The 22,219-nt window shown below is 35.8% G+C and overlaps 3 protein-coding genes across 3 annotated transcripts in view; 2 read left to right on the plus strand and 1 right to left on the minus strand.

Moving 5' to 3' along the window:
* Window positions 1–781: 781 nt before the first annotated feature.
* Window positions 782–4,760, plus strand: LOC132184438 (pentatricopeptide repeat-containing protein At3g16610). Its single transcript, XM_059598076.1, has 3 exons — window positions 782–3,845; window positions 3,934–3,978; window positions 4,399–4,760. The coding sequence occupies exon 1, from the start codon at window positions 1,164–1,166 to the stop codon at window positions 3,657–3,659; it is 2,496 nt and encodes an 831-aa protein (XP_059454059.1). The 5' UTR covers window positions 782–1,163; the 3' UTR covers window positions 3,660–3,845; window positions 3,934–3,978; window positions 4,399–4,760.
* Window positions 4,761–6,996: 2,236 nt separating this feature from the next.
* LOC132184489 (ubiquitin-fold modifier-conjugating enzyme 1) lies at window positions 6,997–9,550 on the minus strand. The gene is made up of 3 exons (XM_059598139.1): window positions 9,093–9,550; window positions 8,919–8,980; window positions 6,997–7,256 (listed from the first exon to the last, which is right to left on the minus strand). The coding sequence occupies exons 1-3, from the start codon at window positions 9,423–9,425 to the stop codon at window positions 7,127–7,129; spliced, it is 525 nt and encodes a 174-aa protein (XP_059454122.1). The 5' UTR covers window positions 9,426–9,550; the 3' UTR covers window positions 6,997–7,126.
* Window positions 9,551–15,848: 6,298 nt separating this feature from the next.
* The window catches only part of LOC132183605 (uncharacterized), a 30,787-nt gene continuing 24,416 nt past the window's right edge, over window positions 15,849–22,219 (plus strand). Inside the window, exons 1-5 of the mRNA XM_059596959.1 lie at window positions 15,849–16,322; window positions 16,402–16,561; window positions 16,652–16,744; window positions 17,823–17,925; window positions 18,105–18,267. Coding sequence (XP_059452942.1) covers window positions 16,120–16,322; window positions 16,402–16,561; window positions 16,652–16,744; window positions 17,823–17,925; window positions 18,105–18,267 — 722 coding nt within the window. The 5' untranslated portion in view covers window positions 15,849–16,119. The remainder of the gene's footprint in view (window positions 16,323–16,401; window positions 16,562–16,651; window positions 16,745–17,822; window positions 17,926–18,104; window positions 18,268–22,219) is intronic.

Raw genomic sequence — 22,219 nt, forward strand, 5'->3', positions numbered from 1 at the left:
CAAGTTTATGCATATTAAAGAGGTACTCTAAGCGGTGGTGGTTCAGCGATCTCAAGGTAATTCTCATGTGCAATGAAAATTTTCAAACCTAATTAGTATTAATTGCATTAAATTGTACTAGTGTTATTATGATTGAGCTAAGCCAGACAGACAATGGGTATGTTTAGGATTGCGGTTTTAATAAATACGATTATAAAAATTACGTTTTTTAAAATTGTATTTTTGAAATTCTTACTTTTTAAAATTACAAAGGCGTTTAATAAAACACGTTAAAAAATATTTTTTTTTATCAAATATTTGTTATGCGAAATCCCGATTTTGGTTTAAATTCTCGTCTTTTCAAATAAGCACCTCATAGCTTACAAATTGCTTTCTTATTTTAAATTAAGTATTTTTTAAATGGCAATGTCAAACGCAAATTATTCTTGCAAAATCGAATCCGTTGCCTAGGCCCTCTTACATTAACAAGAAAAATATTATATCAGTAGAAAATCTAAGAATTATGAGAAAAACAATCATACCATATTAGAAAATCAAAGATACATCCATAAATAAAATAAACATTAATGAAAAAGATTATATCATTAGAAAATCTAACAATTATGAGGAAAAGATCGTACCATATTAGAAAATCAAAGATACATCCCATAAATAAAATAAAAATTAACAAGTTGACGAATAAAAGAATTAGGAAAAGAAAAAAAAAAAAGTTGACGAATAAAATGGTTTTAAAATACCTTTATATCCTTTCCTCTTCCTCTCGATCCCGTTCCCGGTGAGAATCCCGATCCCGGCCCTTTGATCTGTCCTCCCTCTCTCTGACCCTTTCCCTGTCGGCTTTCCCTCTCCTTCTCTCTCTGTTTCTACGTCCAGGGTTGGATTTTTGTATGGAATCTTCTCTTGCTTGTCCGTCAAGAGGCATGCTCTTTGGTTCATCATCACTTTTCTTCGTTTCCTTCAGCTTGTCAATGGCTACTCGTACCAATACATCATTGGACCCACTGGGTTCCGGATTAACTGCTGCTGAAGCAAGATCATCGGCAGTAGCCGTAGGGCTAGTCTGCGGAACTTCCTGCAAAAAAGATAGAAAATAAAAATAAAAAAAAAACTCAAATTTTAATTCCAATCTTCTGGGGAGATCATATTTTAATAAGTGAAATTATATGATGGAGCAAATTTTCTACATGAAATGGGGAGCAAGACGTCTCTGCAGATTTAGCAATAGTCGAGGATTGTTGAGCAATTCCCATGCGCAAAGCAATACTCTCAAATCTGTCACTGACAAATCCATTACTCAAGAAGATGTCTTTCAAACCACAGCCGAGTACTATAGAGGCCTTCTCGAAGCTTGTATTCGATCGAAATCGCTCTCCCAGGGCAAGAAAATCCATCAACATCTTGTCAAGAACAACACCCATATAACAGGTTCTGCTGTGTTCGAAAAACTTGCCCATCTGTATATTGCATGTGATGAAGTCAAAGTTGCACGCCGCGTGTTCGATAAAATTTCTACTCCAACTGTTATACTATGGAACCTTATGATAAGAGCTTATGCGTGGCATGGACCGTTTGAAGAAGCTATCTGTTTGTACTATCGGATGCTTGAACTAGGTGTTAGACCGACCAAATTCACATTCCCGTTTGTTCTCAAAGCTTGTTCTGGTCTGCAAGCTATAGAAGTCGGTAGAGAGGTACATGATCTTGCCAAAGGACTTGGGCTTGACTCCGACGTTTTTGTTTGCACTGCATTGATTGACGTGTATGCTAAGTCCGGAGATTTAGGTGAAGCACAAAAAGTGTTCTATAGTATGCCGCATAGAGATGTTGTAGCATGGAATGCTATGATTGCTGGGTTCTCGCTTCATGGACTTTATGATGACACAATACGGTTGGTAGTCGAAATGCAGAAAGCGGGAACAACTCCAAACTCTTCAACTATAGTAGCTGTTCTTCCAACGGTTGGGCAAGCAAATGCTTTGAGCCAAGGGAAAGCTATGCATGCCTACTCTGTAAGGAGAAATTTTTGTAATGATGTGGTGCTTGGAACCGGGCTTTTGGATATGTATGGTAAATGTCTCTGCATATCTTATGCGAGAAGAGTATTCGACATGATGGGTGTCAGGAATGAGGTTTGTTGGAGTGCTATGATTGGAGCGTATCATGTATGTGATTATATGATAGAAGCATTGGCATTATATGATGAGATGGTGCTCAAAACTACGATAAATACAACACCAGTAACTCTTGCAGTCATACTTCGAGCTTGCGCAAGGCTAATTGATTTCGGCAGAGGGAGACGATTACATTGTTATGCAATCAAATCAGGGTTAGAGTTAGACACAATGGTAGGTAATACCTTACTTTCAATGTATGCAAAGTGTGGGGTTATAGATGATGCCCTCAGGTTCTTTGATCAAATGGTTTTCAAAGATACAGTTTCTTATAGTGCTATAATGTCCGGATGCATGCAGAATGGTTATGCAGAAGAGGCTTTACTCGTTTTTCACCGGATGCAATTGTCTGCGGTCCAGGCAGATGTGGCAACAATGTTATGCGTCCTGCCAGCTTGTTCACATTTGGCTGCTCTCCAACACGGGGCCTGCGGCCATGGTTACTCGCTTGTTCGTGGCTTTGTGACTGAGACCTCTGTCTGCAATGCGCTTATAGATATGTACTCAAAATGTGGGAAGATCAGTATTGCTAGGCGAGTTTTTGATAGGATGGATACGCGGGATATTATCTCATGGAATGCAATGATAGTTGGTTATGGTATCCATGGGCTTGGTGCTGAAGCACTTGGACTGTTCGAGAACTTTCTAGAAACGGGTTTAAAGCCAGATGATGTGACTTTCATTAGTCTCTTATCTGCTTGCAGCCATTCAGGACATGTCACAGAAGGGAAACACTGGTTTAATGCCATGAGTTCAGATTTCAACATCATTCCAAGGATTGACCATTATGTATGCATGACTGATCTTCTCTGTCGGGCTGGACTGTTGGAGGAGGCACACAATTTCATTCAAACAATGCCATTGAAGCCTAATGTTCATGCATGGGGTACCCTGCTTGCTGGATGTAGAATCCACAAAAATATTGAACTTGGGGAAGAAGTATCAAAGAAGATCCAGGGCATAGGGCATGAAGGTACTGGAAATTTTGTCCTTTTATCTAATATATACAGTGCTGCTGGAAGATGGGATGACGCAGCAGATGTTAGAATCATGCAGAGGGACAGAGGATTTAAGAAAAGCCCAGGATGCAGTTGGATTGAGATAAATGGGGTTATTCATGCATTTGTTGGTGGAGATCGATCTCACCCACAATCAGCATGGATAAACAGGAAGTTAGAGGAATTGCTAGTGGAGATGAAAAGGTTGGGATATTGTGCTGAATCTAGTTTTGTTCTCCAAGATGTTGAAGAGGAGGAGAAGGAAAGGATTCTCCTTTATCACAGTGAGAAACTTGCCATTGCTTTTGGAATTCTTTGTCTGAGCCCTGGCAAACCCATTCTAATTACTAAGAATTTGCGGGTTTGTGTAGACTGCCATACTGCCATAAAATATATGACTCTCATAACAAAGAGAGAGATAACCGTTAGAGATGCAAGTCGATTTCATCATTTCAGAGATGGAGTGTGCAACTGTGAGGATTACTGGTGAGGAAGAGGATATACATGTTTTGATAAGTAAAGGAAGAGGATATATATGTGGAATCATAAGTCTTAATTTTATCAATAGCGAACCTATACAACATTCCTCAGTTTCTCCAGCTGGCGGTTCTGGGGGGACGCCGTCGTCTGCAGCTCCGGCAAGGTCTCCTTCGTCAATTACCTAATCTACCCCCTGGTACTCTCTCTCTCTCTCTCTCTGTCTCTGTGCATGATTTTGTAGGCATATTTGCGTCTTTTGCGGCTCTAATGTTCAATTGCATTAGGAAAGAAGACATTGACTACCCTCCCTACGAAGAAGGCGAGTGGAGGTCTGGAAATCTCTCTCTTTCTCTCTTGCTTAGTGATTTATTTATATGTTTGTTTACTTTTACATTTTCTGCCATTTAGCTTCCATAATTGTGATTGATCTTTTGATCCAAGTTGGAATGTTTCTCTGATCTTGGAGTTTAAACTGAATGCTCTTTGACAATGTTATTAAATCATCACAACTTTGTCTCCCTTTGATAGGGTTATACAATTTGTTAATAATATTGTTGCTTGCAGTGTTATTGGCCAAAGACATTGAGATTTAATGTCTAGAATAGCTAACAGTGATAGGATTAATCATAAAGTAACGGAAAAATCATGATGGATCTTTCAGAATCTGGGTACTTAATGCTGTGGCTCTAGCTATATGCACAAAAATCAATCATAAATTTAAAAGAAATCAATATATGTCGGTTTTGTAGAAGCTGGTTTTGCGTGTTGATGTGTAAGGAAGATTGAACGCGAACAATGTATGTTCCTTTGGATTCCAATTAGTGTTTAGCAACTGCTTGGCTTTATTGACGGAACCAATGCTGCTCCAGAAAAGTAGACAGAGTGCTCCGGCTTCGATTTCTCGTCAAAAGTAGGCCGATGCATCTGCTACCATTCACTTTTGCCATTATACAACATTGGCCCTCAAGAAGTTTCAAAGCCTGCTTGAGAATTGTTTCTCGATAAACCAGAGTAGTGTTTCATTTTCCTTACCTTTTGGATTAATTACTCGAACTATGGCATTTACAATGATGTAATATGTCATATATTTATTTTAATTAAACTCTTTGCATTCCTGTTAGTCTACTCATGGAAAGATAAAAGAGAACTTCTTTCCCCTGGATCAATGAACTTTCAAAAGTAAGCGTCAAATCTATTGTTTATTGAATGATTAAACGCTATTCAATATATGGTTTGTAGGTGGACGCAGGGCCGGAGGGAAGGGGGGGATTGGTATTGGCCATGGCCCCCCTTCAATTCCTAACAACAACAAAATTTTAAGGTAAAAAAAAAAAAAATTAGCCAACTGGCCCCTAGCATCAAATTTTTGACTCCTGATCTATACTCTTAATAGTTTTTGGCTCCGTTCCTGGGTGGATGCAACTTTGAGTCCAATATATCTTAGGATACCGATAGTGATTCATTCGACGATGAGGCCTACTTTCATGAAATGCTTGACATGATAGTGATTATCATGCACTACATGCCGAGGGAGCTAAAACACACATTCATATTGACCGGAGCGGCCTATATTAATGAACAACTGGAAGGAAACGCAATGCTTTTAGAAGCTTGAAAGTGTAGGTCCAAGACATGCAGTAGATGCATGTATGGTAAAGGTGGAAACTGCCTCACCTTGTGAAGAGATTAAACAATATCAAATTCGGACAAATGCTTTCAATCATTATTAAAATGTTATCTTATTTTTCGAATGTATCCTTATGAATGAAGAATTTAGAAATAGATTCTTCAATTCATGTTAAATCAAATTTTTCTAACTGAATATTTCTAAAATACTTGCAAAAGAAATGTCAATAATATACAGATTTTTTTAACAAAAAAACAAAACAAAACTCTCCACATAGACCACACCAATACCTCCACTGACGGAGTCCATGCCTCCTTGACCATTAAGGGACTTCGATGGAATCCCCACAGCCATGACGGTCCCTCCATGGCAGCTCCCATGGCCACGAAAAGGGATTTTCATGGATGCCACATGGCTATAGCGGTGGCTCATACACTCCATGGTTGTGGAAACCTCCATGGCCATGACTTCCATGGGTCCCCACGGCCATGTAGATTTATATGAAATTGTTATTTTATTTTATTTCATTTTATTTTGACATGTCCGCACAAGAGAGGGGAGGAAGATTCGAACTAGTAACTTCCGCTTCATTAGGTATAATTCCAGCCGATTGAGTTACCTCCATGTCAGCCCATTGTTTTTGAACATGCTACCCAATATGGAACTTTGGGATAATTGTACACATTAGTTTGTTTTCTCAGCACACTTGAGGAGCACATCAATATTTGTATCATGTATCAGCGCATCAATTTTATAAATTAATGTGACAGTTTGTGTCACTTATCATATTAGTCACAAAAAATATAAACCGTCACGTGATAACACTTGCCATATTTACAAACTAATGCAGTAGTTCACATGGTACTCATTTTCATAAAATATGAATTGGCGAGATTATAACAAACAATGTAGTACCCCAAATATTTTTCTTCACACAAGCACTAACAAGTCTTAAGTCCGTTTATATTCTGTATCCTGTTTTGGAATCTATTAGTATATCATACTTGCTGATTGAATATGATTTCTCTTCTTTCCCTATCATGTATCCCATTATACTGCTGCCACTGCATAGCATAATATGTATGCACATGACTAAAACTAAAGTATAAAACCAAGCAAAACAAATATGTTAGTTTTCAATTAAACTCCAATTGTTCGTCAGCATTTAAACACTACAAGATTGGCCTACTACCATAATCTACAAGAGCCCCTTGACAGGAAGAGTCTACAAGACACCCATCTCCAATCTTGGAAACTTTGGCTAGGTGGGAATAATTTAAAATGCAGGTACACAAGCCAGAAAGCACGGGTTATATGCATGGAATGCTTGAGGATGTGCAAGAGCTCTACAAAAGTAACAAATGGGTCGAATTGTAGCAAAGGATTAAAGGTAAAGAAGAAGGAAAAACACAAACGCTGGATAAACTTTAGAATGCAAAATTTGAAATCTGAACCCATAAAGATCCAAATTTCATCCAATTTACAGCTACAAACAATGTATCAAAAGGATACTTTTTTTTTTATAATAGTCAAGTTTTATTAAATGTATCGAAAAGGATACTAAAGATGTAATGCAGAGTAAGGTAGAGATCACTGTGCCTAATTGAACATTGTAGGTTGTAATGTAACCAGAAAGTAAAAACAATGTTGACAGAAAGTAATAATGCATATGCCTTTTTAAACCAAGAGCTCAATGCAAGAAATTTTGAGAGTATGTATCTGATCTAATATAATAGATTGTTATAGAAGGGTAATAAATTGTACACCTGTTAAAGGCACTTTTATGCCTCAACCGTTATTTTCCTTGATATCGATGTTTAGTTCTACAATCTCAACATAGGGCAAAATAACTAAGTTTCACTTGAAGAGGTTGCATCATCTTTGTGCTTAATCATACCAGAATCCACAAGAATGGGAACCTCTGCAGCAAGCCATGGCGCAAGTCCTAAGCAGAGTGCATGTGCTATACCAAACCTAGGACTGCAAAACAAAAGGCAAGATCAACAAATCTATCAGTCTACAAGTCCACTATCAAATACAGAGTAGATTAAGAAAAAAGATTCCTAATGAAAACCACTGCCACATTTAGGTAATAAACCAACCATCATGTTAATATACAATTCCCTTCTGCTCCAAATTGAAATACAAACCTCCATTTTAAAAATTGGGAAGCAAATTTCCAGGAACAAAACCCTTAACAATATTATTCTTAAAATACTAATGTTTGGGAAATTTATATTAAATGAAAATGTATTAGTTCTAAAAGCCTTCTTCCCCAGATACTTGATAAATTACCGGTTGTCCCCTACGTAGATAGAAAATGATGAATTCAACCACTCAACCAATATTCTAATACTCTTCCTCATGTATATGCCTAAACCTCCATTAACGACTGAAAGTGGATACAACTCGTGATATATTTAACTTTGATTGGATTTGGGAAGTATTAGGACCACATGGTCTGACATCATGAAATTATAAGTTCGTTTAGATAGGAAACGATGAGTTTAATGAGTTGATCAATATTCTAATAAGTATTGTATATTCTTCAGGTATATTGGGCAAGCATTTTTGTCCTCCCCAAGAAGATTATCATGCTGTTGGAACAGAAGTTTAACCATTATTTGTGGTCTGGAAATAATAATATTAAAGCTGAGGCAAAGGTAGCTTGGAATCAAATCCGTGTTCCTAACAAGGAAGGAGGTCTCGGTCTTAAAAGGGTGGATGATTGGAATAAAGCCTCCATGTTGCGACACACATGGAATCTTTTTGCTAGGGCTGGTTCTTTGTGGGTAGCATGGGTGGAAAATGTATCTGTTAAGAGGGAGAAGTTTACGGCAGGTAAAACTCTCTCAGGAATGCTCTTGGTGCTGGCAAAAACTCCTATAGCTCTGTGATTTGGCAAGGAACTTCATACGGTAAAAGGTTGGAGATGGGAAGTGCATACATATGTAGTTTGATTGGTGACATCCGGAAGGTGTGCTTTATGAAAAATTTGGTCATAGAAGTGTCTATGGTTCGGGAAGTACTGTGGGTGGAAAATTATCCTATGTTCTAAGGGATAAAACCTAGTACTGGGTGGCTGCTAGATCTGAAGATCTAGTGAAAAATTGGAGCATGCTTCCTGATGTGAGTATCGGGGAGGGTGATCAACCTATTTGGACTGTTTCGAAGAAAAATACTTAAACTTGCATTGAGACTTGGAATGCTATTAGACTGAAGGTGCCAAGTGTTAATTGGAGATATGGCATGCCATGGTTACTCCTCGGCAGGCATTCATAGCTTGGTTAGTGGTCTGTGATAGTCTTTCAACTGGGGTGAAGTTGCCGAGCTCGGGGTATACGGGAGATGTGATCTGCAGATTTTTCAGGAGTTGCTTGGAAGACAGAGATCATCTCCCCAGCTGCAACTGGGAAGCAATCATTGCATTTGGGGGGGCAAGGAATTGACGGGAGGTAACTTGAAACAGAGTTTATGCAAACTTAGTTTGGCTGCGGTTGTTTATCATACTTGGAAACAAAGAAAGGCTTATTCGATCAATATTCTAAAAATAATAAATCTAAACATATAAAGTAATTGAAGAATTTAGAAAAGAACAATTGAAATTAAATTTGGAATAAAAAGTAAATAATAAAGTAGTACCAGTTTTTTGCCCAAAGCGGCTTGAAATGCACGGTCAAGCATATCTTCCCCCCTCTATACATCTGAAACAAAACACCAACAAAAAATCAGAACCAATTAATTTAATTAATTAACGAAAAAAAAACAAAAAAAAAGGAAAAGGAGGGGGCAAAATCCGAAAACAAAAAAGGCAACCTTCTGGGTCTTGCCGTCGAGTTGGGGGAGCTCGAGCTCGGGCGCGGTGGAGGGGTAGGTGACGGGGATATCGAACTGGAGGTCGAACTCGTATTTGAGGAGGTTGTGGACGTACCAGCACTTGCCGGTCCAGCGCGTGCCCTCGGGATTGGCGGCGGAGATCCGGAACCAGTCGTTGTCCTTGGACTTGTTCATCTGCGTGTAGGCGATCAGCGCCTTGTACTCCTCCTTCAACCTCTGCATCCACGCTGCGCCATCCCTCGGCCCAGCCTTCGTCGTCAGCAGAGGGATTTGGGTCAGCGTCGACTTCGTGTTCGGGTCCCAACCCTCCATTTCTTTCTCTAACCCTAGATTTGATTTTGCTCAAATCTCTACGAATCGTTCTACTCTTCTCTGCGCCCGTTAAAGGATAGTTTTTTGGTCCCGGGAAAAAAAAATATATATGTCGGAAATATATTAACAGTCATGCGAGATTGGCAAATGGCGAGTGCTCGGCCAAGTTGGGTTTCCCAAAAGTTGTGTTTGGCATACTATTTTATTTTTTATTTTATTTTCTAAGATGACAGAAATTTCCTTCAAATCAGTCCGGATGAAATATTCTCTAACTCATGTAAAATAGTGTGAAGTGTCAGGAACATTAATCATTTGGCAAACTATTTTTATTTTTTATTTTATTTTATAAAACTACAAAAATTTTCTCCAAATCAATCTCGAGGAAATACCATCCGACCCATATAAAATAATGCCAAATGTGAGACACATTAAATGTTGTCTAAGTTAGTAAAGTGCAATTAATGAGGTTAAAAAGTTTTAATGATGGTAGTGCATTAAATGCAATACCCTTCAAAATGGAATATGATCCTTTCTAGTCTATAATGGACTGGAGAATATATAGTTCATGGTTAGGATTTTTCTTAGAAATCATATGGCCACATATCCCACTAATAAAAATAATAATAAAGTATTATTTTAAATTAAAAACAAATTAATAAAAAAAGAAGGGGGTGGCTGGCCACCATAGGGGGTAGTCGGCCACGCCCATTTTGGGTCAAGCCACCCCAATGGCACACTTGAGAGGGTGGCAGGCTCCACCATGGCCTATAAGGTGCGGTTCGGCCACCCGATGCTACAAGAGGTGTTGAACCACCCCAAGAGCCTAAACCACCTCTGAAGCTGGGGTGAAACTGACCACCCGAGTGACTTCATGAGAGTGAATTCCATTACTGGCCAACCATTGAAATTTGGCACTTGGCTCTACCAAATGGGGAATTATTTATGGTGGCCAGCCACCCCCTTCTTTTTTATTATTTTATTATTAATTTATTTTTTCATTTTTTTAATTTAAAATAATATTTTACTATTATTTTTATTTTTGGAATATGTGTCTTATTTATAGCCATAGAATTTTTGAGAATAAATTATAGTCATGAACTAGATATCTATGGACTGGAGATGATCATGTTCCCTTTAAAATGCACTAAATTGAGGAAATTGAGGGATTTTGAAATGGAGATGATCATTTTTCACACTTTGCACTATTTTACATGGGTTGAAGGATATTTCCTTCATATTGGTTTGGAGAAAATTTTTATCCTTTCTAAAATAGTAAGAGCATTTCTACTAGTCTCACCAAATTTTACTCACCAAAGTAACCAAAAGTACTAAAAGTACACTTTTGGTTACTTTTGGTTATTTTGACAATTCATTTTTTTAGAGCACCCTACCCTCACTATTTTAACAATCTACTTTTACCATTCCATTTAAATATTCATTTTCAAAGATTTGTTTATTTTTTTAAAACTATTAAAGGAAAAGAGAGAAACGAAAAGCAAAAATGAAGAGAAAGAAATAAGTTATTAATCAATAGGTAAGTAAATAGTAATTTTTAGATTTGGTGAGTACTGTTCACCTCATTACTTTTTTTTTTTGTTAAAGTAGTGAGGCTGAAAAATGGACATTTAAGTCATTTTGGTTAAATTGCCTCACCAAAATAACCAAAAAAAAAAAGGTTTTAGTGAGGTTACAAGGAGTGCTGTAATACATTGGTGAAAATAATTTTGAATTTTGTGGAAAAAAAAAAAAAGAAAATAAAGAAAATTGTTTGGTAATAAAATACAAGAAGTTTGATTTTATTTTTGTTATAGATAAAAGTAAGAAGGGGAAGGCTGATAATGACGAGGATTCCTTGGTCCGAGTCCCGCAAGGCACACTTCTCTTCCCTCACCTGAAGTGTTAGTTGCGACTTCATTGTCTTTAGTTGTTACGGAAGATGGAGTCGATGAAGATTTGGATGGTATCTCCTCATACACTTTAGTCGATGTCAGTTGACTTGCTTGATCCAATCATAGAAGGGGTTGGTAGGTTTCTTGGGTTGTTCAGGGAGATTGTTGTGTAGGATTAGGGAGACGAGGTTTGGGATGGGGAGTATGAAAATTCCCCTTGCCGTTTGGATGTATTTTCTCCCAACCCCCTCGATTGGGTGTTAGATTGTGATGAAGATGAGGTTACAACCTTGGCTTTGCTGGAAGCCGTTAAAGAGGACTTTATGCAGGAAGTAAAGGTTGTGCGGCCTAAGACTAAAGGCAAGAGGGAGATGTCAAATATAGAAAGTTTCGTTAACTACGGTGATGCAATAGCGTCCATTTGGCGACGGAAAGGCAAGGCTCACGTGCGGTAGTGTTGAGTGTCCTTTTGGGTTTTGGGTGTGAGGGTATTCAGGTGTTGTTGGGGTTTTTTATGAATATTTTTCTTTTCTTTTATTTTAATTTTAATTTTTTTTCCTGTTTTTGTGTCCTTTTTGTGTACTTCATATATGCTTTGGGGTGCCTACACTTTTTATAAAGCTAAAAAGAAAAAAAAAAAGGGGAAACTTTACTTTGATCCCCTTAACTTCCACCCAATTTTACAAACCCCTCTAAACTTTTAAATATCTCATTTTGGACCCCTGAACTTTCAATTACTCTTAATTATAATTTTTTCGTTAATTTTAGCCGTTAAAAATACACAAAAATACCAAAATGTAATATCCCCAGCCCGTTAAGGTTGAGTTTGCCACTTTTCTTCTTTTACAACAAAAGTTTTTTCAAAGATCTATAAGGTCTATCAGAGTACTTGATTTTAAAGGATACGATAAATATATAGAACATTCTTCAAGAGATTTTATTATAAGCGAAATTAGAAAACATTAAACTTTAGTTGCGGAGTATCATATTATTACAATAACTTATATGAAAAGACTTTGAAAGTTAATAATTATTCCCGCCCCCATTCCGGCCTCCTATTCCAGCGTCCTTTCTACCTGAAAACAATAAATAAAACTGAATGAGCCCAAAGGGGCCCAGCAAGTAAAGTCCACAACCATAAATAGTTTTACTCCTTGTCCTCAGTTTTAAAAAAATGTTTTCACAAATATATATACATCCAGCCATAATAATATATGTATGTACGGTTGTATCTCCCGTAGCATATACATACTATTACATCTAATAATAAATCATCGTTATAAATCATCATCATAATGCATCATTATAAATCATCATTGTAAATCATCATAGTATATAGTCGTTTAAATTATATTATAATTTTCTCATATTATGGCTCATGTACACTATTACCCCTGTGTACGAGGGTTGCGGGTCATTGTGACCATGACACTAAATTGTGGCCTCAGTCATGCCCGACCATCAATTAACTATTTCGTGGTGCACTCAACGGTCATGTTGATAGAATAGCACCTTCTTGCATAGCCTCCTTCAGTGGTTTCGCCTTTATCCGAGTATCGGTACCAAACTTCTCTCATCCTTACTTATCTTGGGGCAAAAAATACTCTCCTTCATACATGTGCTCTCATTTCATAAACATTTAACTCATTTCTTGTACATTTCTTTGTACTTTTTTTGATGCATTTTAGGGCAACATGTAGGAGGGTTTATCATCATTCTTATTTCTTATAATCATCATCATTTCTCAACTTTCTTTTCTCAAAATGGAAACTTTTCTAATATAAACTTGTTGTACTTAAAAAGCGTTTAAAGAAATAGAAACTTTCTAAATAATTCTTTTAGAAATCCTTCATGCATGCAACATATCTTTATGACAGGTAAATAAAATAATCATTTACAGTTTGATACAATAATGAATAAATAGCATGACATGAAGTAATTTTATAAGGGGTAGTGAATTTTCTTACCTTTAGACTGAAGCTAAAAATGGTCTGAAGGATCTAGTTGCTCCAATCTGACTAACACCACTAGTATATCTTTTGAAACTAATTTCTCAAGTCCGTTCTCTCTCGTGTTCTTTCTTTCTTACAATGCTTTGTCTTGCCCTTTCTCTCTCTACTCTGTGTAAACACTCTCAGAAAGAAGAAAGACCGAGTAGAAATCAGAAGAAGGAAGAATATGTGGAAGAGAAGGGAGATGAGTGGTGAAATTTGTAAAAGGGAAGAACTCTATTTATAAGAAAAACCAAATACTATTATACCTTCCATTTACAATTCTACCCTCATTTTACTATTCCACCTACTAACACTATTATACCTACCATTGATTATTCTACATTCCATTTACAATTCTACACTCCTTTTACTATACCAATACTATTATACCTACCATTAACTACTCTACATTCTCTTATTATTCTACCTACCAATACAATTCTTTATACTATTTACTATCTTATTATTTCACCAATTACCATTATCTGTAACACCATAATTTTCCCAATAATTAAAATCAATGACTAAAATTGATATTAAAATAACATCATTATCAAAATAATCTATTTAAATAACTTTGAAAATTTTGCGGCGCTACACAAAATGTCTTTGATTTTCATTTTTTAAAAAAATAAAAAAAACGTTTTGAAAGTTGAAATTTTATACAAAAGTCAGGAGTATAAACGTCATGTAACTTTTAAAATATGACGGAGGGGTCTACATTGAGAGTAATTGAAAGTTCAGGGGTTCAAAATGAAAGATTTAGAAGTTTAGGAAGGGTTTGTAAAATCGAGTGGAAGTTCAGGGGGCCAAAGTGAAGTTTTCCCAAAAAAGAAAAAAAGTAAGAATTAATTGATATAATGTAAAGGTGAACTAAAGTTTCAAAATTTTTGTGAGAAAAAAAAAAATATAGAAAGTTGTTTGGTAATGTGAATAAATAAGTTTAGCTTCTTTTCTAAAATAAAAATAAGAGAAAAAAAGTGAGTTTTGCCAAATGGGTACATGTTTGACCTTTGATAATAGGAAAAATGTTTTTTTTTTTTTTTTTTTCAGATTAATTTGGTCATTTTAATATTTGAGTTTATTAACATTTTAACCAACCTTACCGTTATGGTCGGTGGTTATTTAAAAACAAATAATCGCCTAAATAAGTTGTGGTTGCAGTTATAAGATCGAGAATAATTGCAACTGCTTGTACACCCATAGCTCATAAGCCCATAACATTCCTTTTGGAGGCCCGAGTCTTATACAACACGAATAAGAATTGCTATTTTTAAAATCATAATTTTTAGATTTTTTTTTAATTTTTATTTGTTTATTTAATACAACATTGGAATAGTCCTAAAATTACTAAACTTTATATCATATATAATATATAAATATTAACATTTTTTGTTCATTTATTTAACTACATATATAAATAATATATAAATATTAACATTTTTTTTGTTCATTTATTTAACTACATATAACATTGTTTGTAGGGGTGTTCAAGAACTGACCCTCCAACCAATAACCGATTATAACCACAAACCACTAATCGATTAGGGCGGTTGTGGTTAACGGTTTTAGGGGTAGGGAAAGACAGTTATAATCGATAACCGCCTTTATTTATATATAATAATATAAATATATATTAAATATTTATTATATTTATATTTGATTTGCTTCCATTTAGTTTGTATTTTGTAATATGTATTGAGATTTGGGATTTGTCTTTTTAATTTTTTCATTTGAATTTGGATTAATGGATTTGGGCTATGTTTTTTTTAGCCATGTTTTTAGGCTATAATTTATTTGGCCATGTTTTTTTTTTTTCATCTTTTTTGGAACATTTTGGCTTTAAACCCTTAAAAAAAAAAAAAAAAAGAAGAAGCAAATTGAAGGCCCAAAACACTTAAAAAGCCCAAAAGCCTATTAAAAAAAAAAGTGGTTATAGCCGCGCGGCCCAAATCGGTTGTGGTTATAACCAATAACCGACGGTTATAACCGTTTGAACACTCCTAATTGTTTGGTATCAATTTAGAGCCTTGTTAGTTAAGGATTACAACTTTTATTATAAGTTATGATGTACCAATTTATGTAGTATTTATTATGTCAGTCATTAAAATGTTGCTAGAAAAGACAATGACAAATATTCCACCATTTTCGGTTCCTCGTAATAGCTTTTCATTTTCTTAATGGAACACCTATTCTATTCTACATATTCAAATGTTTAAATGGATTCAAATTTAGGTAGATTTCTTCTTATTTAACAAAAAAAAAAAAAAATGATATGGGTTGACTCTTTTATTAACCTTTTATTTTAAAATAAAAATTATAAATTTTTTAAAATTATTAATAAATAGTTTAAAACACAAAAATACTTTTTAAATATATACCTTAAATAAAAAAATATTTTTCAATTTATCATATCAAAGTAATTTAAGTACCCAGCATCACTGTCAATTGTGGAGTCGTGGACTGATAAATTAGGAGTTTATGACTTATTAAAAGATAAACCGAAGGAACGGCCTAGATTTTAAGACAAACCGGCACCGTTCCTTCGTTTTCAACTGAACCCTAATCAGGAATTCGTGCATGTTAGAATCCAACTCCAACCTGTGACGATTTTTTTTTTCTAATTTCCAACCTGTGACGATTACATCCACATACGTGAGGCGATCATATAAAGTCGGTCCCCAATTGAGAAGCACATCGCTGAATTACTGATTCGATTTTTCTATCTCCCTCCCTCCCATTTCAAAACCCTAATCAACCAAAATTATAACCCTAACTGGACAATCACCGTGAATTCTTGGGTGGTAAGGCATGGCCGGAGCTCCCAGAGACCAGGCGCTCGCTCTCCTCGCCGCCGCCAACAACCACGGCGACTTGGCGGTTAAGATGTCTTCTTTGAAGCAGGCGAGAGACATTCTATTGTCCGTAGAGCCGTCCTTGGCAGCCGAGCTTTTCCCTTACTTGGTCGAGCTCCAGTCCTCTCCCGAAAGCCTCGTCCGCAAACTGCTCGTGGAGTGAGTTCCAAAACTCTATATTCTATCGCTTTTCCCTTCGTTCTCTCTCTGGTTTTATCTTATTTGATGTGATTGATAGGGTGGTTGAAGAGGTTGGGTTGAAAGCAATGGAACTTTCTTCGGTGCTTTTGTCTGTGTTAGTGGCACTTGTAAGAGATGGCGACTCCATTGTTGCGAAGCAATGTATTGTTAGTGGCACGAATTTCTTTTGCCGTGTTATGGAGGAGTTGGCATTGCAGGTAAAGCACACGCATTTCCCAGTTGGATTCCCTTTTCTTTCTCCTACTTATCCCAATTCAACTACTCATGCTCATTCTGGAAAATTGTAGTTTCTCCGGCGTGGTAAAGTTGAGAGGTGGCTTGAAGAGCTTTGGACGTGGATGGTTAAGTTCAAAGACGCGGTCTTTGCCATTGCATTGGAGGTGTGTAGATCATGTTGACTCGTCCCTTTAGCTTCTACAATAAATGCAAATAAGTTTCTAAAGCTTATCTTTTATGTTTTTCCCTAGTTACAGCATAAACTTATCATGGTATATCTTACATTGATGATGCAATACTTAGCAATAAGAAAGTTAATATCTCCATTATAAATTGCATAAATTCAATACAGGGTTAGACAAACAACATCTTCTGAATGGTTAAACGGTAGTGTAAAAAGCTCAGCAAAGTGAACACTTTTGTAGCTTCTTCAAGAGATTGGCATATTTTAGGTGTTTTCTTTGCTGTTACGGTTATTCAGTTTAATTTATGATTGGGGACAACTGATGCAATATTTGTTGTGTAGTGGCAGATCATGACATGAACTGTGGTGCTCTATTAAGGAAATTTGTTGGTTGTTTTTTTAGTAAAAGAGCTTCATGTACTTTAAGTGGCAGTGCTTATATTCATTAAGCGGTGCACTAAATTGGTCTGGTGGTTGTTGAGGCTGTGGCCTGGACAAGATGTGCAGGGTAGGTGCGTGTGCTGGGTGGGGTTGCTAAATAGATGGGGGTCCACGTGTCTCTTCTTTAGCTTTATCTTCTTTTGCTACACATTTTTTTTGATCACGTCTTCTTTTGCTACACATTACAGTTAATAATTGTTACTAGAAGTGTTACTGCATTCATATTATAAAGTTTTCGTGTTCCTGTTGGATTTCAAAAATGCATTTTATGTGATCATTACAAATTTGTTGCTATATTTGCTTAATGTCTCTTATCAGAAAGGTGATATTTGACTGTTTAGGTCGTGGCCGAAGTTTAATGGTTTCAGTAGAAATTTTTGGCTCAAAATTTACTTGCGATTCCACTTCCACTTGCATTTCCATTTTCTTTCTGCATCATTTATGATACTGTCGGTGAGATCAATGCATTTTGTTTTTCCATAAGAACTAAGTGTTGTGTTCTAAATTACTTATCAAAAAAAAAAAAAGTGTTGTGTTCTAAATAAATTATATTTTGTAGCTGTTAAATATTTGCAACATTTATCTAACCTGAAAATAGTATTAACTTGATGTTGTAGCCTGGCTCTGTCGGGACAAAGTTGCTGGCTTTGAAATTTTTGGAAACGTATGTTTTACTTTTTACGTCTGACACTGATGAGTTGGAAAAGCCTGTCACAGAAGGTAATGCATATTGACTTTCAAGGTTTTAATTGTTTTACTGAGAATGATGTGGTTTAGGTTTCATATGGTTGCGTTTTACTTTATCTTCTGAATCCTTGGCCAGTTTTCTTTCAGGAATTTGAGTTTTGACTTATTCAGCCATTATTTTGTTTGGATATTGATTTGGTTCTTTACAACAGCAAATAGGCGGGCTTTTAATATGTCGTGGCTGGTTGGTGGTCACCCTGTTCTGGACCCAGTTATGCTTTTGTCAGAAGCAAACAGAACTCTTGCCAATCTACTAAATTTGTTGCCTTTGACCAATGGCCTCCCTGGTTCATTGACAATAACTGTTATTAACTGGTGAGATTTCATGATGGTACTCAAAATGTTATCTCACTTTTATTTTTGCATTTTTGTGTAATCTTCCATTTTCTCATGACACTCCTACAGGCCCAAACATTTCCTTTGAATACATCTGGTTCTTTTTTGTTTCGTTTTGTTTTGTTATGTTTTATATATATTTTTTATTTGTCATGGTGTGTGGTGTGAATCTTGTTAAAGAAAAAAGATGTTGACAACTAAGCAGGTTGTGATATGGGTAGATTCCATTCAAATGAACCATGGTCATATAAATGGTTTCTCATATATTGTCTAATGGATTTCGTACATGTTAAATCTAACTGTGCCCAGAGAATCTGTTGTATTGTGGCATTTGTTTAACTAATGAGTCAGTATAGGATATATGTCAGAACAAATATGATATTTAAAGTCGTCTGACTGCTTTAATAAACTATTAAATACAATCTTTCCAACTATCAACAACTTAGGAATAGGTTCCTTTATTGTTTTGGGGGAAGGTAACCATCAGTTATCTTGAGTGTGGTTTCTAGCATTTGGAACTCTGTTGCGATTGTTTTCTTTTGGATTAAGTTGAATGAGCTTCTGTTTATATGGTCAGTTATCCTCGCTGTAGGTGCTAGCTTGTGGAACTCTTAGGTTTCATGTTGATTGTTTCTTTTCAATGAACCTGAATGGCTCCTGTTTGGTTATTGGAGGGCTTTTGATGTGGATCTTTCCTTGAAAGATGCAAGGGGTGTTGTTTGAATGGTGTGGTTTTCTAGTCCATGGGAGAAGCTCTTGTCGGTAGCAATTGATATAGCATTCTATGTAGTCTTATAAATTCTGGAAAGTTGAGAGACATAACAACGATGACCAACCATCAATTTGCACCACAAAAGTTTTCATACATAGTATGTAACTTTCAATAGAGAAGAGAGGAATGAGTAGAAAGCCATAAAAAACACAAGGGAATCACAGAACCATGAAGCATTTTTAATAGCTCTCTCCCTCTCTCTCTCTCTCTCACACACGCACACACATGCACACACACACACACACACACACAGAGAAACACACACTCCCACACTCACATGTGCACATGCACATGCGCCTAGAAATTCCAAATGGCTCTTCTGCATATGTAATGCCAAACTCGTAAAATCATTTAAAAGATTTTAATGAGATACTAATATGCTGATTCCATTCTGGACATTGAGTGTTTGATGCATAAGTAAATATTTGTGTCTATTGATATATCTGTGCCAGTGTTATGAATATACAGCATGAAAGTATATATTGGTATGCCTAAAGGCAGGTTCATGGGGACATGGATATGCATATATTGATTTATCATTATTAAATTTCAATGCTTCACACATGCACACAGTATTTGTTCCAATATATGCCAAATATGGATATAAGATGGAAGTGTTGCCTCATGAAGCAATATATGTGTAATTGCTTAGCATGATGATGTTTCTTAGATTGAACTTGATATAATTGGATATCCCCTTATTTTTCTTTTCTTTCAATGGACTCAGAAGCTTATTTGCAGCCCCATTGCGTGTTTTATTCCCCTTTATTTATTTCAAGTCCATGATGTATAATACCCTTGGTAGTTAATTTTCCTTCTTCCTCCCAAGCAGAAAGGTAGCTTGTCTCTAGCAGTTCTAGTACTCTGTGCAGCATAAATATTTTATTTCATTTTTACATGATGTCATCATGTCTTTACAATTACTTATACCATTAAATATCTTCAGAGTAGTGAAGACCTTAAACTTTAACATATAGGTGGTAGACTTCATTTTGCCGCATTTTTACTATCTTGAAAATTATGGAGGGATAACTGAAGCTTGGAAACAGGTTGTAGGGCAAGTTCAACTGCTTGTTTGTGATATTATTGCAGCATGCAGCATGCAGCATGCTGACCAGCTCTCTTATGAGGAGTTAAATGGCATTGGATACTGCTGCATTGGTGGTTCAGATTATGGGAGTTACAGGGCTAGACAATGTTAGACTGCACATTGTTTGGGTACAGTGGAGCATCATTGGCAGTGATAGGAATGGATAACTCATGGATAAAAATGGTCTTCTCGTGTGCTGAGGGAATATGGTGGTCAAGCGACGCAGTTTATGCTTTGTAAACTGTTAGAAAGACCATTTACTTTAACATTGTTTGAGTTTTAACGCTGTATTTGCATACAGCTGACAATGTGTGAGCTATTTGAAAATGTATTGATTATCTTATTACATTTGATGCACACTTAATACCTCTAATAATCAAAATTTCTTTTTATTTGGGGATGACCCCAATTTTAGCTCTTTTTCTTTGTTATGTTTCCCAATTTTCTATCTCACCTTTTATTTTGATCACAATACTTGATTAATTATATGGTTTACAAATAACACATGCATTTTTTAAAACAATAAGCAGTAATGACACTACACCTGTTTGGCCAATGAGCTAGGCTCAAATAGCACTTTTCCTATTAAGAATGAGGTGAAGCGTGAGGTTTTTTTTTCTAAGACACATTGGTGTGTTTGTAACTTGCTAATAATAAAAAAAAAAAGAAAATGACACTTAACCTGTTTGGTTATTAGGTCAAAATAAAATGAGTTGTCATCTCCTATTTCATTTATTTGCCAGATAGGTGATACAATCCTGGTTCCTTGGAATTAGATTGCATCGTGTATGCCGTCAACTTGGCCTTGATGGAATCTTCTCATCATCTCTGAAACAATTTTAAATAGCAGCCTTTTAAGGCCATATAACAAGCAGTTGATATCTGCAGAATGAAAGACACTGAAGTAACAATAAGACTTATTCATCCAATGGTTTTGATCCAGATTCATTTCCATAAGGATTATGCATTTCAGCAAATTTAGAGGCAAGCGATTCCAGAATTATTTGTAGAAGTTGTTCATTCACTTGGATTGGCTCTCATTAGTTCTTTCACATAGTCAAATGCCTGATGTGTGAAGGCTCAATATTGGTATCTGTATGAAATCATAACTTAGGTTGGAATTTCTTCTTTGACAAAAGTAGTTACATAACTGTTCTGTTTTCTTTTACATCAAAATTTATTATCATGATTATCACTGTCATAGCCGTTTCTCAATGATATCTTCTCGTTAACCAAGCCTTATTCTCAATATTGTTTTTTAAGAAAAATTCATTTTGATACACAGCCTATGCTTGTTGTTTGAATGGAAGCCACTGATATTTAATCATAAAAAGAGAGATAAGAAACTGAAAATAGCAAGAAAAAATGTGATGCACAGGATTCGTGATTGGAATCATGTTTTGAATCATGTTTTGAATCATGCACTAAGTTTTATAAGATGAGATGGAATTTAGTGTGTTTTGTTTGATGATCTGCAGCTATTGACCCTTTCTTTTATAAGTTTCTATAGATGGATCATGGATGTTTTGCATGGATCATGTGCATGTGCTTGATTTGCAGCTTTAAATAATGGTATAGATTGTTATCACTAAAAAAAAAAAAAATTTCGGAAATGATTGAGGACTGTGAGAACATTTTAAACATTTAAAATATCAAGTTCTTATAAATTTTGAACAAATATGAATTGTTTAATTATGGATATCAATGTCTTTTTTGAGGATGTTTGAAATGGTAAAAATGTGATTGAAATTTTGGAACTTTAACACTGCCCACATATACCTGCTGAAAAGTGCCGGTAAAGCTATGGCAAGTTTGAAGGTACAACCCTTCACTTCCAAACTACATTTTAGAAGTATTTGTAAAGCCATGATGAGTTTGAAAGTGAATGGTTGTACTTTTGTGGTGATGCTTTGTCTTGGTTGGAGTTAATATGGTCTTGAGTTGTTCTATGTGCATAGAATGGATATTTGAATTCTCAATTGCTAAAGAGATCATAAGATTGCTAGAAGGCCTGGTTGGTTTGGTTATGTACCAGTGAGAAATAATTTCATCGTGGTTGGATTGAAAAT

The sequence above is a fragment of the Corylus avellana genome, chromosome ca6, assembly GCF_901000735.1.
Source record: "Corylus avellana chromosome ca6, CavTom2PMs-1.0".
NCBI lineage: Eukaryota > Viridiplantae > Streptophyta > Magnoliopsida > Fagales > Betulaceae > Corylus > Corylus avellana.